At 44.5% G+C, this 15,488-nt stretch overlaps 1 protein-coding gene across 1 annotated transcript in view; it reads right to left on the bottom strand.

Annotated features, from left to right (window-relative positions):
- The window catches only part of CFDP1 (craniofacial development protein 1), a 93,345-nt gene that overhangs the window by 74,269 nt on the left and 3,588 nt on the right, over positions 1-15,488 (bottom strand). The window contains exons 3-4 of the mRNA XM_077288182.1: positions 14,757-14,988; positions 14,054-14,178 (exon numbers count right to left, since the gene is read on the bottom strand). Of these exons, the coding sequence (XP_077144297.1) occupies positions 14,054-14,178; positions 14,757-14,988 (357 nt within the window). The remainder of the gene's footprint in view (positions 1-14,053; positions 14,179-14,756; positions 14,989-15,488) is intronic.

Below are 15,488 nucleotides of genomic sequence, written 5' to 3'. Positions count from 1 at the left end.
ATCGGAATGTGCTCGCCACTGTATACCGAGTACACCCACATGATCTGTTATTCTAGAGATGCTCGGCTCCAGGGATCTAGCTATCACAATTTGGCCATACACTGTGTTCCAAGTTATTATGCAAATTGGATTTAAGTGTCAAAACGATTTAATTGTTTTATTTTTCAAATAAACTCCTGGATGGCAGTGTGTCTCAGGGCTCAATGGATCACTGAAATCAATCTTAAACACATGTGATAATTAGTTTTCCAGGTGATTCTAATTAAAGGAAAACTACTTAAAAATGATGTTCCACATTATTAAGCAGACCACAGTTTTCAAGTAACATGGGAAAGAAAAAGGATCTCTCTGCTGCCGAAAAGCATCAAATAGTGCAATGCCTTGGTCAAGGGATGAAAACATTAGATATTTCTTGAAAATTTAAGCGTGATCATCTTACTGTTAAGAGATTTGTGGCTGAATCTGAGCACAGTCGCGTTTGTGCTGATAAAGGCATAATGAGGAAGGTTTCTGCCAGGCAAGTTCATCGGATAAAGAGAGCAGCTGCTATAAAGCCATTACAAACCAGCAAACAGATATTTGAAGCCGCTGATGCCTCTGGAGTCCCTCAAACCTCAAGGTGTAGGATCCTTCAAAGGCTTGCTTTGGTTCATAAACCTACTATTCGGCCACCCCTAAACAGTGTTCACAAGCAGAAACTGTTGTAGTGGGCCCAGACATACATGAAGACTAATTTTCAAACAGTCTTGTTTACTGATGAGTGTCGAGCAACCCTGGATGGTCCAGATGGATGGAGTAGTGGATGATTGGTGGATGGCCACCATGTCCCAACAAGGCTGCAACGTCAGCAAGGATGTGGAGGAGTCATGTTTTGGGACGGAATCATGGGGAAACCGCTGGTAGGGCCCTTTAAAGTTCCTGAAGATGTGAAAATGATCTCTGCAAAGTGTATAGAGTTTCTGACTAACAACTTTCTTCCATGGTATAAAAAGCAGAAACATGCCTTCAGGAGCAAAATCATCTTCATGCATGACAATGCACCATCTTATGCTGCAAAGAATACCTCTGAGTCATTGGCTGCTATGGGCATAAAAGGAGATAAACTCATGGTGTGGCCACCATCTTCCCCTGTCCTCAACCCTATAGAGAACCTTTGGAGTATCATCAAGCAAAAGATCTGTGAGGGTGGGAGGCAGTTCACATCAAAACAGCAGCTCTGGGAGGCAATTCTGACTTCATGCAAAGAAATACAAGCAGAAACTCTCCAAAAACTCACAAGTTCAATGGATGCAAGAATTGTGAAGGTGATATCAAAGAAAGGTTCCTATGTTAACATGTAACTTGGCCTGTTAGGATGTTTTGGAGTTAAATAGCTTTTTTGTTCAGTGAATGTGACCTCTTAATGCTACAAATTCCACAAATGAGCATTTTCAGTTCTTTAAAACATATCAAATGTCTAGAAATTCTACTGTGCCTAATAATTTGGAACAGTGCATTTTGAGTTTTTATTCATTTTGGAGATTATACTGTTATCATTGGGAGGTTTCTTCAATAAAATCCGATGTATACTCTAAAGGGTGATGACTTTTATTAGACTGTCATTTGGACCGACCATTTAGGAAAATCCGAGAAAAATATCATTTGCATAATAATTTGGAACATAGTGCAGTCATCACATCCTTACACTTGCCCACCTTTTCTACTTCAAAACACATCAACTATACAGCAGATGGGTGGATATCTGGATGTTCAGGTCTGGCCGAACAGTTAGGCCACGTTCACACTTTGCGGCGTCCCTCTGCGGGTTCTCCCGCAGCGGAATTGATAAATCTGCAGGGCAAAACCGCTGCGGTTATCCCTGCAGATTTATCGCGGTTTGTTCCGCGGTTTCCACTGCGGGATTACTCCTATACTATTGATGCTGCATATGCAGCAATATGCAGCATCAATAGTAATGTTAAAAATAATAAAAATTGGTTATACTCACCCTCCGATGTCCGGATCTCCTCGGCGCTGCACCCGGCGCTCCGGTTCCAAAGATGCTGTGCCGAGAAGGACCTTCGTGACGTCACGGTCATGTGACCCAGGCGTCATCACGGTCATGTGACCGCGACGTCACCGCAGGTCCTGTTCGCACAGCAACTCTGACCGGCCGGCCGCGTGCAGCGCTGAGAGGTGAGTATAACATGATTTTTTATTTTTATTCTTTTTTTTACCCCAAATATGGTTCCCAGGGCCTGGAGGAGAGTCTCCTCTCCTCCACCCCAGGTACCACCCGCACATTATACGCTTACTTCCCGCAACGTGGGCACAGCCCCATGTGGGAAGTAAGCGGTTCAATGCATTCCTATGGGTGCAGAATCGCAGCGATTCTGCACAAAGAAGTGACATGCTGCGGGTTTTAAACCGCTGCGTTTCTGCGCGGTTTTTCCCGCAGCATGTGCACAGCGGTTTGCGGTTTCCATAGGGTTTACATGGAAATGGAAACGCTATGGAAACTGCTGCGGACCTGCAGCATCAAAATTGCCGCGGTTCCGCGGTAAAAAACGCAAAGTGTGAACATGGCCTTAGGGTATGTGCACACGCTGCGGATTTTGCTGCGGATCCGCAGTCGATTGGTTGCTGCAGATTCGCAGCAGTTTTCCATGAGTTTACAGTACCATGTAAACCTATGGAAAACAAAATCCGCAGTGCACATGCTGCGGAAAATTCCGTGCAGAAACGCTGCTGATTATTTTCCACAGCATGTCAATTCTTTCTGCGGATTCCGCAGCGGTTTACACCTGCTCCTCAATAGGAATCTGCAGGTGTACAACCGCAGATGGAATCCGAACAAAAACCGCAGTAAATCCACGGTAATTCCGCAGTATATCTGCACTGCGGATTTACCAAAATCAGTGCGGGAAAATCGGCACAACATTCCGCAACGTGTGCACATACCCTAACAAAAGGTTTTCATACCAGAACAGTATCCGGACCCCATTCACTTGAATGGGAGGCCTGAACATCCAGTGTTTACGACGCTGTCATGTACCAGGGTAGCATGGCAAACAGCGCTTCTCATTGGCGGTAAATTCATCCCCGCCGGTCAGAGAGCTGCGGTTCTCACGCTGTCAAAAGACAATATGAGCGCACACCTGTGATAGGAGGTATAAAGTTCACCTCCGGTCACTGGTGTCAGCTGATGGGACTACAGTTCCATTCAGCCGACGCATGCTGCCGCTAATAACAGTGAGTGTGGGAGAGGCTCATGGGAGTGGCTTATGGGAGTATTCATCAGCCGACGCCTGCGCTGTAAATTATTAAAAAAACGGCGTGAGTTCTCCTGTAATTTTGATAACTGGCCAGACAAAACTCACAGCTGGGGGCTGCAACCCTCAGCTTCAGCAAGGCTGGTTATCAAGAATAGAGGGGTCCCCACACCGTATTTTTTAATTATTTAAATAAATAATTGCCCTGTAGTGGTGGCAAGTGGGGTTCATATTTGTGGGGTTGATGTCACCTTTGTATTGTCAGGTGACATCAAGCCCACGGCTTAGTAATGGAGAGATGTCTATGAGATACCTATCCATTACTAATCCTATAGTCATATGGTAAATAAAGACACAGCAAGAATTAAGTCTCATTTTAAATACAACAAAACACTTAATTTCTTATTTAAAAATAAACAAGTTATATTCACCTAATTTCTAAGGCCGGGTTCACATTAGCATTTCTGTGCGCAGCGTTTGATCAGCATACATCTGCATGCGTACATACCGTATATACTCGAGTATAAGCCGACCCCCCTAATTTTGCCACAAAAAACTGGGAAACCTTAATGACTCGAGTATAAGCCTAGGGTGGAAAATGCAGCAGCTACCGGTAAATGTCAAAAGTAAAAATAGATACCAATAAATGTAAAATTAATTGAGACATCAGTAGGTTAAGTATTTTTGAATATCCATATTGAATCAGGAGCCCCATATAATGCTCCATAAAGTTTATGATGGCCCCATAAGATGCTCCATATTAAAATATGCCCCATATAATCCTGCATAAAGGTTAATAATGGCCCAATAAGATGCTCCATAGACACATTCGCCCAATATAATGCTGCACAAATGTTGATTATGGCCCCATAAGATGCTCCATACAGACACTTGCCCCATATAGTGCTGAACAAACCTTGATTATGGCCCCATAAGATGCTCCATACAGACACTTGTCCCATTTGCTGTTGCTGTGATAAAAAAAATAAAAAAATAAAATAAAATCACATACTCACCTCTCTGTCGCTCAGGCCCCCGGCACTTTCAATATTCACCTGACTTCGTTCCGGCGCTACTCCATCTTCAAGGATATGCGTACGCATGTGTTCGATACGCATGCGTACTTTAGACTGCGCAAGTCCAGAAAATGGTGTCACCGCCTCCACCATGCACATAAAAATAGAATTATTCTTACCGTTAATTCGGTTTCCAGGAACCTTCCAAGACGGCATATGGAGGTTGTCTCTTTGCCCTAATGGGGAACAGGAAACACAGAGAGGTTAAAAGGACCTCCCACTTGCCAGTGACTTACAACTGAGACCATAGCACTGGTTTACCTTCAGAATCCCAGAACTAATCCAGGAATATATATCGGGTGGGAAATTAGTGCCGTCGTGGAAGGTTCCTAGAAACCGAATTAACGGTAAGAATAATTCTATTTTCTCTAGTCACCTTCCACGACGGCATATGGAGGAATACCAACTAATTTGGCACTAGGGAGGGACAACAGCCTGGAGTACTTTACGGCCGAAGGCTAAGTCCCTATTGGACAATACATCTAATCTGTAATGCTTAGAGAAGGTATGGAGTGAAGACCACGTTGCTGCCCTGCAAATCTGCTCCGGAGATGTGCCTGCTCTTTCTGCCCAGGAAACCGATGCAGATCTGGTTGAGTGGGCTTTGATCCCTACTGGAGGCAATTTGTTTTGAGTGAGGTAGGCTTCCGTTATAGCTTTCTTGATCCATGTAGCGATGGTACTTTTGGCTACTTTTTTCCCCTTGTTCTGTCCTGAGAGGTGGACAAATAGGTTATGATCAATTCTGAGCGCACGGGTTTGGTCCAAATACTGTAAAAGAATACGCCGGACGTCCAAAGTGCTAAATCTTCTTTCTTCCAAATTTGCTGGATTGTGGCAAAAGGATGGTAGGAAAATCTCTTGAGAACGATGAAAGTCAGAGATAACCTTCGGAAGAAAGGAAGGATCAAGACTAAGCACAATTGAATCATCTCTTATCAGAAGATAAGGTTCTCGTATAGACAAGGCCTGTAATTCACCAATCCTTCTAGCTGAAGTAATGGCTACCAAAAACACAGTTTTGTAGGCCAGATTTTGTGGAGAACAGGAAGATAGTGGTTCAAAGGTTGGACCAGTCAGACCTTGGAGCACCACATTGAGATCCCATGGGGGAACTATGATCTGTTTTCTAGGATTCATTCTAGTAGCTGATGTCATAAACCTTTTAATCCAGTGATGACCCGCTAAATCTTGGTCAAAAACCGAGCTAAGTGCAGAGACCTGGACCTTGAGGATACTGGGTCTTAGACCTATTTCCAAGCCTTTTTGTAAGAAATCCAAAATGATGTGTATATTAGGCTTGAGAGGGTCTGGAAGGTTAGGCAGACAGAATGATGAAAACTTTTTCCAGATCTTATTGTAGATGGCGTTGGTTACCGGTTTCCTCGATTTTTGGAGAGTAGCTATGACAGGGATTGACAATCCTTTAGCTTTTAGTACCTGGGCTTCAGCAACCACGCCGCCAAGCTCAACTTCTGAGGGTCTGAGTGGAGAATGGGACCCTGAGAGAGAAGATTGTGCTTTATTGGTAACATTACCGGTCCATCCACTTGTAGTTGGATGATTAAGTTGAACCAACTTCTTTTGGGCCACAATGGAGCTATCAGAATAGTTGGAGTCTTTTCTAGTCGTATCTTCCGTAGAACCTTGGCAAGAATTGGGATTGGCGGAAACGCGTAAGCTAGGTGAAACTGCCAGTCTTGGGTTAAGGCATCCAACCCCCTGGGATTGCCTCTTGGGTTCAAGGAAAAAAAGGTTTCGACTTTTGCGTTCTGGTGAGAGGCAAAGAGGTCGACATCTGGATGACCCCACTTGTGTACCAACATGTTGAATGTTTGAAGATCCAGGATCCATTCGCCAGGATGAATATCCTGGCGACTTAGGTAGTCCGCCTGAATATTTGTAGTACCCTTCAGGTGGATTGCCGTCAGGGACAGTAAGTGTTTTTCGGCCCAAGAAAAGATTCGAGCGGAGATCTTTTTTAGACTGAGGGTCCTTGTACTGCCCTGGTGTCTGATATGAGCCACCGTGGTCATGTTGTCCGAGTATATCTGAACATGTTGTCCAGAAATCTGACGACTTGCCGCTAATAGAGTCTCTTCCACAGCTTTGAGCTCTCTGAAGTTCGACGATTTCTCGGTGATCGACTGGCTCCAAAGACCTTGATAGGGGACGTGGTTTATTATGGCTCCCCAGCCCCTCTTGCTGGCATCTGTTTTGATCGAGGTTAGAGGGGACTGAATCCAGCATACACCTTTCAGAAGATTCTTGGGATTCATCCACCATGTCAAGGAAGCTTTCACTCTGTCCGGAGTGTGGATCCTCTTGGTAAGAGTGCCAGGTCGACCGTCCCAATTGCCTAGAATGTGGGCTTGGAGGGTCCTTGAGTGAGCTTGAGCCCAAGCCACCGATTGTATGCAGGCTGTCATGGAACCCAACAGCGACATTCCTTCTCGAAGAGTAGGAGACCTCATCTCTTTGAACTTCCTGATCTGTGTTACTAAGGGAAGTCTGTGATCGTCTGGGAGGAAGGACATCTGTTTTGCTGAGTCCAGAATCACTCCCAGAAATCTCCTGGTTTTTGAAGGTTGAAGTTGAGATTTTCCTAGATTTGGAATCTAACCTAGGGATCTCAATATTTCTAGGGTGGTTGAGACATGGGATATCAGGGTTACCTCGGTGGAAGCTACTATCAGAAGATCGTCCAGATGGGGCACTATGCAAACACCTTGTTTCCGGATAAATGACACTACCTCTGCCATTACCTTGGAGAACACCCTCGGTGCCGAGGAAATGCCGAAGGGAAGGACTCCAAACTGATAGTGCTCCACCCGATGACTCCCCTGTATCGCAAACCTGAGATATTTCTTGTGTCTCGGGTGAATAGGAATGTGGAAATACGCATCCTTTAGGTCGATGGTTGCCATAAAGGAGTGATGTTCTATCAGAGGGATCGCAGATCTTACGGACTCCATCTTGAACTTGCGATATTTCACATGCTGATTCAGACCCTTCAAGTTTATAATAATTCGTACATCTCCCGAAGGTTTGGTAACCAGGAAAAGTCGGGAATAATGTCCCTTTCCCCATTCCGATTGTGGGACTGGGGAGACCACATTTGATCTCATAAGATCTTTGAGACCCAAGGATAACAGACTGCGATCCCTTGATGTTGAAAGGGTAGTAATCTTTAGACCCTGAGGGGAGGGGGGGAAGAAATTAACTCTATTAAAAGGCCCTCTTTGATAACATTGAGAACCCAGTGGGAACTGGTGATATTTTCCCACTGACCCACATACTTCGAGAGTCTTCCCCCCACCGGGTCGGAGTCATTGTTTGTCCTGTTGGGACTGCTGCTGCTGCTGCTGTTGTGGGACAAAAATATTTTTTCCCCTACCCTTTGCGTAGCTCCACCTGCCGGTTTTACCTTTACCTCTTGTTTGAGAGGGCTGAGGTTGTGGGCCACGAAAAAAACGTTTTCTAGGCTGCTTTTGTTCCGGGAGCGCTTTTTTCTTACATAATCTCCTTTAAAGGGTATGGCACAGAGCTTGGCCTTAGAGGTGATATCCCCGCTCCATAGCTTAAGCCAGAGAGCTCTTCTGGCAGAGTTGGAAAGTACAAGGGATCTGGCGGCGACTCTTACAGATTCCAGAGAAGAGTCTGCCAAAAACCCTGTAGCTTTATGCAGAATGGGAGGGGAATCCAATATCTCGCCTCTTGAGGTACCTTGAGATATGTGGGTTTCCAATTTCTCAAGCCAGCAGGAGAGGGCTCTAGCCACACAGGTAGAGGCGACGTTAGCCTTGAGGACAGACGTAGAAGTTTCCCATGATTTCCTCAGGAGGCTTTCAATTTTCCTATCCATGGGATCCTTCAATTGTGAAGAATCCTCAAAGGGGAGGGCAGTTCTCTTGGCGACCCTAGCCACCTGCACATCGACCTTGGGAATGTCCAATTTAATAAGATCATCCTCAAGAGGAAATCTATGCTTCATTTCTGAAGGGGTACTGAGTCGTTTCTCAGGTAGTTCCCATTCCTGATTAATCATACTAACAATGTTAGCATGAACTGGGAAGCCAACTCTCTTCTCCGATGAAAGCCCACCAAACATCTGATCCTGTATGGACTGCGGTACAGGTTCCTCTTCTAATCCCATGGTGTTACGGACAGCAGAGACTAGATCCTCAATATAGTCTGAGGAAAAAAGGTATTTCCTGACCTCAGCTTTAGGTGATACTGGATCCTCCCAGCCAACGGATGAGGCATGAGAGAGGTCCGAATCAGAATCAGATTCAACCACCTGAATTTTTCTCTTCTTAGCCGGGGAATGAGGTTGCGGCTGCGGAGGTGGAGTTGTGAAAGCTGCCAGGGAAGATTGTACCTCCTGTTTTACCAGTGAGGGAATTTCATCTAGTAGAGATGGTTGCTCAACTTTTATTACTCTGTCAGTGCATGGCTGGCAGAGTTTCTTATCTCAGTTAGGAGGGCATTTAGTAGAACAGATTGGGCACTTCTTTCTATAGGCGCCTTTAGGGGCAGGTTTTTCTCCTTGAAATATATAAAGGGAGAGAGGGGTGAGGACTTCTAACCCCTAAGTACACTCCTCCCGGATCCCATCCCTGCAAACACTCACAGAAGCAGGGGTGGCGCTGGGCTCCGCAGACACAGGGCACAAAGAACCATCCATACTGGGGAAATAGCCTTACCTCAGTGGTGGTTCAGCAGGCTTTTATGGACGCCGTCCTAGCACCTGCCTCCAGCGATTAATCATCCCCCTCCAGGATCCATGTGAGGGAGCTCCCAGGTCCGACACGCCGGCCGGCGAAACCCGGAAGTACCGGCTTCACAGTGTATGGGGAAACCAGAAGTGACGCGCGAGAGCCGCTGACGTCACTTCCGGGACGCCGAGCCGACTGCATGGAGGAGGAGAACGCCGGGCAGCTCCGGGAGGAGCCCGGTCGGGGATCCCAGGCCTGCTTTGCCCTCGTGGGGGCGCGGGAAGGCCGGGAGGGGGTCCCGAGGAACCTGCAAGCAGGAAAACAGGAGCAGCGTAAGGAGGAGGCTGAGAGCGACCGCCTGCTGCCCGGCTATGCAGGCAAAGCCTGAGAAGGTACTGTAGCCGCCGGCCACTACAGCACATGGAAACCTCTCCCTGTCCCATGGGGAACAGGAAAGACACTGGCAAGTGGGAGGTGGGAGGTCCTTTTAACCGCTCTGTGTTTCCTGTTCCCCATTAGGGCAAAGAGACAACCTCCATATGCCGTCGTGGAAGGTGACTAGAGAAAAAAGCAAACGCATGCACACGCAGCATTTTTGTTTGCGTCATGCGCAAGATTATGCGCAGGCGTAAGCATGCTTTTGCATGAGTTTTGGCATGAGTTTGCGCATGCAGATGATACGCTGCGCACAGAAACGCTAATGTGATCCTAGCCTAATTCCACTGAATCCCTCGTCTCCAGAAATAAAACAAAAATAAAAAACAACACCACTCACCTGTCCGTTGTTCTGTCGCGTGCTGTAAGTCATGTCTGGGGGATAAACAGTTTTCAACCTGGAGTTCAAATTCACCACAGTGAAGTTCTCCCAGTGAATTGCAGTGAACTCGCCTCCACACAGTGAGACTTTCTCATGGTGCTATTGGTCATCTCACTGAGGTCATTCAGCCTGGCTGGGAACGCAGCTTTAGTGACCGTCCGTATCCTTGATGACCTCACCGCAACTCATTCACCAGGGGTTCTCAGTCTGGACAGCCGCATCTTGGAACAGTCCAGGTTGAAAACCCAGACATGGATTACGGCATGGGACAGAACGACAGACAGGTGAGGGATATTGTTTTTTATTTTTATAAACAGGATATATTTATATATAACAGGATACGAGGGATTCAGTGGAATTATGGGTTAGGTGAGTAAAACTGAAGCTGCCAGCTGAGGATTGCTGCCCCGTGAGTTTTGAGCGGCTGATTATCAAAAATGCAGGGGAACCCACGTTTTTTGTTTTTTTTATTATGTATTTACAGCGCAGGCTGACGAATACTCCCATCAGCAGCTTCTGCTCTCACTGTTATTAGTGGCAGCAGCCGTAGGCTGATGGGAACAGTAGTCCCATCAGCCGACACCAGTGGCCGGACATAAATTTTATACCTCCAATCACAGCTGCACGCTCACATTGTCTTTTGACAGCATGGGAAACGCGGCTGTCTGACCGGCGGTGATGATTTTTACCACCGATCAGAAGCGGTGTTTGCCGCACTGTAGTGCAGAAGCAGAGACTCATCGGCGCCTGCGCCGAAGATCAATGCAGATACTGCCCATAGAAGGGCGAATAGGGCTCACGTAATCGTGCATGCACCTAGTGCATACGTGGTATTACAGCGCCGAACAGGTCAGTGCGACGATGATGGGAGAGGGGTACCATTATACCGAAGTCAGGGAGCAGATTTATTTCAGGCACTGAACGCCAGGGAGCCTCGAATAAATCATTAACATAAAACATTATACATGAATGAAGATCTACACCGAAGCTATGAGGCATACAGGCAAGACTGGTTTAACCATTCTAATACCTGTATGCCCATAGTAATAGATCACAATCGTCCAAGGGGTGACAAATTTTCTTTAAATGAGCAACGTTATTCAATTGGTGTTTATTTGGCAGCCCACACAAGCAAAACCTAAACATGTGGTATGGGAAGGGGGTGGGATGAGTACTTGGTATACGAGATTCTTTATACAAAGCCTGAAAAAAAATTATTGATTTCCTAATGTATCACGTCACTGAGACGTCTGAAGAGCATCTCAGTGGAACATATGTCTAGGCGAGAGCCGCACTCAGAATGATTTCATCAGCTGGCAATAGGGCTGAGCCCCCTCTCGTTCTTACAGATGGGCCCCCACTGAAGACAACTCCCAAATGCAGGAGGTGAAAACTAACATTACAGCAGACAGAATACAGAGAGTGATTGTTCCAAGAGGCCCCAAGCATCTGCCAGGACAGAATGAGCCGATTTTTACCAAGCAGTTCCTATAACAGGCCTCCAAAACTGTGTGCTGGCCCGAGCCGAGGAGACTGCAGGCGGCTGCCACTGTCATCAGGGTGCAACTGCACCCCCTAGTGGTCACTTACAAGAACACAACGGGGCAACGGATATGCAGAGAAATCTTCCTTCTCATTGGACATTAAAGAGAACTGATCACTAAAATTATTATTTATTTTAAAGGGAACCCATCAGCAGGATTGTGCACAGTAACCCACACACAGTGTCAGGTCGGTGCCGTTATACTGAATAAAATGATACGTTGGTTGATTAAATCTGTCTTAACCCCTTAGTGACAGCCAATACGTCTTTTAACTGACCTGAGATATAAGAGAATAGCCTCCCCATACAGGTGACAATCCAGCAGCTGTCGGCTGTCCACTATAGCTGACAACTTTCTGCATCAGCCATCATCAGTGTTTGCACCGTCCATATCTGTTTAACCCCTTAGATGCTGCTGTCAATAGTGACTACATCATTATATATGGTTAACAGAGTGTGGGGACTTCCTCTTTATCCAAATTGGTGCCCTCAGATCATGATTTTGTGGTCCTGATATTTGCCATGGCAATTCATGACCAAATAGTGGCCTTAGAGTCTGACAGCTGTAGTAATCTGTTCAGAAGTTAGAGGCATTTAGGTGGTAAAAAATACACATTTTCATTTCTGTCATGCCACTTTGCATTAATTCCTGTAAAGCACCTGAAGAGTTAATAAACTACCTGACTGCAGTTTTCAATACGTCAGGGGGTGCTGATTTAAAAATGGTATCACTTTTGGGGGATTCCCAATATATGAGACCCCTAAAGTCACTTCAAACATGGATAAGTCTCTAAAAAAAAAAATTTTGTAAATTTTCTTGAAAAAATAAAAAATTGCTGCTACATTTTTAATCCTCCTAAAATGCTACCAAAATAAAATAACATTTTACAAATGGTGCTGATGTAAAGCAGACATGTGGGAAATGTTATTTATTAATGGTTTCCTGTGGTATGACCATCTGGATTAAAGGGATAATCATTCAAATTTTGAAAATTGCTAATTTTTTAACATTTTTCTCAAATTTTTGATATTTTTTTATAAATAAACGCAAAACATATTAACCTAAATTTACTATTATCATAAAGTATAATGTGTCTCGAAAAAACAATCTCAAAATCACTGGGATTTGTTGAAGCGTTGCAAAGTTATTAGCATATAAAGTGACACTGGTCAGATTTCAAAAATTTGGCTCCGTCACTAAGGGGTTAAGGTTGTTCTTTTATTTATTTTCAGTTTGTAGTTAATGAGATTCTTGTGCCCTAAGGTGGGGTTTCTTTAAACAAAGGATATACCAAACCTAGAAAAACTCCTCTTCATGGCAGCAGCCTCTCAGTCAGAGGAGCAGACTTCAGCTGAAGTCCCTCAGGGGCATCCCCAAGCTCCTCTGCTGATGTCATTCTCCCATGATGCACTGCATCAGGAATTAGGTGCCGTGAGAGCTGCTATCTGTCCCCAGCGTGCATCTCTTCATGTAAAATCTCACTAAATGCAGAGTTAGCCATATTAATCAATCTAGAACATGGCTATTATCCGTTTTTTGTCCCCCCCCTCCTTCTTACAGGAGCCGTAACTTATTTTTCCGTCCACAAAGCCCTATGCTGGCTTGTTTTTTGCAGGACGAGTTGTACTTTTAAATGACACCATTTCCCAGTGTGTTGAAATTGCAAAAAGTGTGCAATTCCACAACTGTTTTTGCGGTTCCAGCCGCCGCTCCGTCTTCAGCAGTGACGCTCAGATCAGAGGGCGCGGTGACGTGGTTAGTGCGCGCCCTCTGCCTGAACGTCAGTGCAGAAGACGCTGAAGACTGAGCGGCACACGGAACGAGGAGGTGAATATTGAAAGTGCCGGGGGCCTGAGCGACGAGAGGTGAGTATGTGATTTTTTATTTTTTTATTGCAGCAACAGCAAATGGGGCATAATATGGTCTATGGAGCATCTTATGGGGGCCATAAAATTTGTGCAGCATTATATGGGGTAAATATCTCTATGAAGCATCTTATGGGGCCATAATCAACATTTGTGCAGCATTATATTGGGCAAATGTGTCTATGGAGCATCTTATGGGGCCATTATTAACCTTTATGCAGGATTATATGGGGCATATTTTAATATGGAGCATCTTATGGGGCCCATCATAAACTGTATGGAGCATTATATGGGGCCCCTGATTCAATATGGATATTCAAAAACACTTAACCTACTGATGTCTCAATTAATTTTACTTTTATTGGTATCTAATTTTACTTTTTAAATTTACCGGTAGCTTTCTGCATTTCCCTCCCTAGGCTTATACTCCAGTCATTAAGTTTTCCCAGTTTTTTGTGGCAAAATTGGGGGGGGGGGGGGGGGGGGGGTTTCGGCTTATACTCGGGTCGGCTTATACTCGAGTATATACGGTATCTGTTTTAAGAAATACTTGTATTCCCCAAAACAACAATTCTGGATCTCTTTCCAACTCTCCTAGTGACACTCCTCCTGGAAATATATTGATAAATGTGTGGTACCAGTCTCTTGTGGTACCAGTCCCTTGTTTTATAGAAAATGGTAAATCCCCATCTCCGTAGATGACACAGCGGCCATTACAAGGGGTTACCTTCTCCTGTTATACTTGCTGCTGAGCTTAACATGTAACCCATAGACGCTCTTACCTGACTTCTTCCCCAGCAAAGTCAAACACTTTAGTTATGGTAAGCTTTTTAGAGTTCTCATTTGCCTTCAAATTTTCCTTTGATGATTTATCAGACTCTTTGTTACAATTCTTTGTTTCATCCTCCTTTTAAATTGCAACATAAAATGAAAAAAAAAAAAAAAAAGTAAAAAAAATTATTTAGTGATATAGAACAATATGAAAGTCTACAAGTCACTGAGTCTATATAGAAAGGCTTAAAAAGGTTCACAAGGATTACAATTTATCTTTGCCTTTTTATTAATCTATTTTTCTGTTCATGTAGCCATGGGTCAGCTTCATTTTAGTGGAAGAGATGTTTTATTTTGGATTTACAAATAATTTATTAACTCGTGATGTGAGAGGGTGGCAAAAGAATTCGGTAAAAACAGCAATTTCCCCATAACGCACAAATATTGTGGTAATTTTAGTGTACGAGTCAGTGTGACTTCTTAGAAACACTTTCTTTTTTATTTAAAAAAAAAGGATTATTTTGTTTGATAGTCTAAGCCACAACTCTCCTTTGTAAATGGAGCTGTAAGAGCAGTTGTTCTCATGAAACAAGCTGTAATTCACAGAATTCTATTTTTGGAGGGGACCTTTCTGGAATCCATAGAAAACCTTATAAACTTAGGACAAAATACAAATTCTGTACCCCTTTTTCTTGCTTAGTACCCCAGCATTACCTGGTTATCCGGGGCTGTGGGGACCGCACACTGCTGACTTTTTGGCTGTTTGCCAACATCAGAAAGAAAACTTGACCATAAATCATCTTCTCTTTTCTTTTTTGCTGCTTCCAATTTCTCTTTTTTCAACTCATCCAAGGTCCCCACGCCGTCCTCTTCTGTATCATTCCTTTCCTCTTTTTTGACAGGGCCTACTTCTGAGTTTAATGACAGCACGCCTTTCTTCCGCTTTCTATGGGAAGAGAAAACATTCTTGGGTTGTGTAAAAGGCACAGTATATGTAATACTAGTCAATGTGCGCCATGCCTCTTTTTGTGCATACTTTTGTGTTTCCTCAGAAACTTTGTTATGCCATGACTGAGGAAAAGACTAGTGATGAGGGAACGTGCTCAGGTAACGTCTTATCCCAGCCCGCTCGCTCATCACTAGAAGAGTCCCAAGAAGTCTCAAAATTTTCTTTGTAGCATAATTTTATATTGGTTAGCCATCACAAGGCAGCATAACTACAAGATTATGTTGTTCCCCTGAGAGCATTCCTTTTTCAACTGGCTAACACTGCACCAAACCCTTTTTTTTTTCTTTTAATGGAATAAATGAGGTGACAGTACATTAAAATAAAAACGGACTTAAAGAGGTTGTCCATCACTTTAGCATTGATGATCCGTCCTTAGGATAGGTCATATATGTCTGATCTGTGTGATGTGACACCCGGCACTCCCGCCGATCAGCTGT

The sequence above is a fragment of the Ranitomeya variabilis genome, chromosome 2 (assembly GCF_051348905.1).
Source record: "Ranitomeya variabilis isolate aRanVar5 chromosome 2, aRanVar5.hap1, whole genome shotgun sequence".
Taxonomy (NCBI): Eukaryota; Metazoa; Chordata; class Amphibia; order Anura; family Dendrobatidae; genus Ranitomeya; species Ranitomeya variabilis.
Note: the sequence above shows the minus strand (reverse complement) of the source record. Positions and strands in the feature narration are given on the sequence as shown.